Source organism: Olea europaea, unplaced genomic scaffold, assembly GCF_002742605.1.
Source record: "Olea europaea var. sylvestris unplaced genomic scaffold, O_europaea_v1 scaffold3168, whole genome shotgun sequence".
Taxonomy (NCBI): domain Eukaryota; kingdom Viridiplantae; phylum Streptophyta; class Magnoliopsida; order Lamiales; family Oleaceae; genus Olea; species Olea europaea.
This window is the reverse complement of record NW_019250486.1, coordinates 14-3171: the sequence shown is the minus strand read 5'-3', so window position 1 is coordinate 3171 and position 3158 is coordinate 14. Positions and strand designations below refer to the sequence as shown.

Genomic DNA, 3158 nt, shown 5'->3' with positions numbered 1-3158 from the left:
CAACAAGAGACTCCTCTAATTACATGTGTTACACTTTCATCTTACCACAAGGCTTGTGTGCGCAAAAGGATTCAGCAAATGTCTCAATATCCAAACTTTCATAAACAATATTAATTTCTAGTGGCATATATTGTCATTCAAGAACATGTAGCGGATTAGGGACTTAAAAAAAAAGGCCAAAATTCCATGAAAAACATGCAATTCACAACAAAATTTAAGTTAAACTCTCCCCCCAACTAAACATTGCATTGTCCTCAATACAAAAACATGTCTGCCAAATAAAAGTAAAGAAAGATATCACCTTAATATCGAAGTGAATCACCTAAACTTGAAGTGTTTCGAAGCCTAAAAGTTCTCAATTAGTGATGAATGCATGGAATGAAAAAAAACCTAAAAATGCAAAAATAAAAATAGAAAGAAAGAGAAATGAATGAACTCCCCTTGGGTTGCCTTCCAAGCAGCGCATTTGTTTATTATCGTTGGCTCGACCCAATGTTTGTTTCTTTAGCCCGCATCCAGCCATGGTATTGTCAACCTTTGTCGTATTTCACCAAACTCATTGGAAGTAGTCACTTGTAGTGTCCCCATTATCATACCCTGTAGGAATTTCAGAATTTAAAAGGAAAGAATTTAAAGGGTCGGGGTCAATAAGCACATGTGCTTCCTCCTCAACGAGTGCATCAATCATGTATAACTATGATACTCATCATTTTCCTCAGGTTGCTTCACGATGTGAAAGATGTTGACGTCCAGGGTCATGTTCCCAAATGATAGTTTCATTAGACCATTCCTGCAATTGATAAGAGCATTAGCTGTGGCAAGAAAACGTCTACCTAGAATAATGGAAATCTTGGAGTTAACATTCACATCCTCTTTTAAATCCTCCAAGAAATCAACGGGGTAACAAAATTTATCAATTTGTACTAGCACATCCTCAACTACACCCCTTGGTCGTATTGTGGATCGATCAGCCAATTGTAAACTTACGGATGTAGGCTTTATTTCTCCTAGGCCTAATGACAAGTAAATAGAGTAAGGCATGATGTTAACACTAGCCCCTAGGTCAAGAAGGGCTTGTGAAATCTAATGATTCCCAATAACACAAGAGACGGTAGGACAACCAGGGTCCTTATACTTTCGAGGGATCCTTTGCTCAATTACAGCACTTACATGCTCAGTCAAGAAAGCAGTTTTCTTGACATGGTGTTTTCTCTTCATAGTGCACAAGTCTTTTAGGACTTTAGCATATGTGGGAACCTGGGAGATCATATGTAAAAGAGGTAAATTGATCTTTACTTGTTTAAGGTGCTCTAAGATTTCACTATGTTGACCAATAGATTTCGAGGTGGCTTTAAGAGCTTGAGGAAAGGGTACTCGCGGTGGATTTTTCACTACCTCCACGCTAGGGGTACTCTCTTCTGAATTGCTAGGGTCCTTTTCATATTCATTAGGTTTGGAGGTTGGTTCAATAACCTTACCGGACCGAGTGGTTATGGCATTAACTTCCTTAAGGTTGTTTTCTCTTGAGCCTGAGGTTTGTGCCATATGTTGTCCTCTAGGGTTTCGTTGAGCTTGTGCTGGAAATTTTTCCCGCTCAACTACAGTTAAAGCATTGGTTAATTTGGACATATGAGTTTTGATTTCCTTGATTTCCTCAACAATTTGGGTAGTCATAGTCTCAAAATTCTAATTGGTTTTGCTTTGTGCCTCTATGAGCATGCATATAGGGTGCCTTCCAAAGAGTTTCTAGAGGATGTGGTTTGATATGGAGGTGTAGTGTAGGCTCTATTGGATTGGGCGGGTTGCTGATGTTCAGATTTTCAGCTAAGATTGGGCTGACTCCGCCACCCTGAATTATAGGTTTCGGAGTAGGGAGTATGGGGCTTTTGATATATGCCTAAGACATTACAATGTTCCTCATAAAGTCCCCTCATCTCAGCATAAGTCGCACAATCTTGTGGTAGGTGATCACTCCCTCCACACACAAAACAAGGCTCTAAAGACTCAATACGAGAAACAGGTTGTGCAGATTTAGAGCCTTTAGCACGCAAGGTCTCAAGTTCCTTAGTGAGGGCTTCCACTTTGCCCAAGACTATCTTCTTCCCTAAGTTGATAGATACCTGTACTAGTGGAGTGTCCTATAGGTCGTGACCTATTGGTACTATCAGTAAGGCTAGGTCCAGTCCATGAGCTTTCTCAGCAAGATCATCTAGATACTCTATGGCCTCATCCGGATCCTTTTGTAGGAAATCAACGTGACACATCATCTCTACGAATTGACGCTCCCTAGGTGTTAATCCCTCATAAAAGTAACTAACTATACGCCAGCTCTCATAACCATGGTGAGGACAAAGGGCTTGTAGTTCTTTAAATCTCTCCCAGGCCTGATATAGGGTCTCACTATCCTTTTGGGTAAAAGATGAGATTTGCTTCTTAAGGGCACTAGTCTTATGGTGAAGAAAGTATTTATTAAAAAATGCTTGCGTCATTTCAGCCCATGTACCAATTGAACGTAGGGTCAACGATATAGCAAGGTCTTTGCTCTCTCTTTAAGTGAAAACGGGAAAAATTTTAACCTGACTGCATCCGTTGTACCATGTTGATTGTGAAAGGTCGCAACTACCTCCTCAAATTCCCTGATATGCACATATGGATTTTCACTGTCAAGTCCATGAATAGTGGGAAGAAGTTGAATCATTCTAGGTTTTAATTCCATACTTGGCATAATAGGCGAAAACATTATGCATGATGGTGTGGATTTGCGGTGGGGTGCAAATAATCATGCAAAGTCCTATAAGGTTTATCGTCGTGTTCACTATCAGACATAGCGTTATGTGTAGAGGTGTTTGTGGCAATTGATGCAGTAGCAAAGTAAGGGTTATATCGAGATTCAAACACTGGATAAGGTGCTCCGGTAGAACTCCCTTGATCACCTCAATCCCTGCTCATCAAACACAAAAAACAAAGAAAATGTGTGAAAACAAAATAAAAATAACACTAAAAAAATTAAATCGAATAAAAATGAAGGGAAAGGAACGATGTCACCCTTTTTCAGTTGATCCCTTATTACGGCGCAAAATTTGATTACGTCCAAAGTATAACGCGGTGATTGTAGCAAAATTTTGAGGTGTCGTATCCACAGGGAGATGGAAAATGGT

General features: G+C 39.8%; 1 protein-coding gene across 1 annotated transcript; it reads right to left on the bottom strand.

Moving 5' to 3' along the window:
* Positions 1-684: 684 nt before the first annotated feature.
* On the bottom strand, positions 685-1674 carry LOC111385445. Its single transcript, XM_023009833.1, has 2 exons — positions 1171-1674; positions 685-1083 (listed from the first exon to the last, which is right to left on the bottom strand). Exons 1-2 carry the CDS (start codon positions 1672-1674, stop codon positions 685-687), a joined length of 903 nt encoding a protein of 300 aa, XP_022865601.1.
* Positions 1675-3158: the final 1484 nt, after the last annotated feature.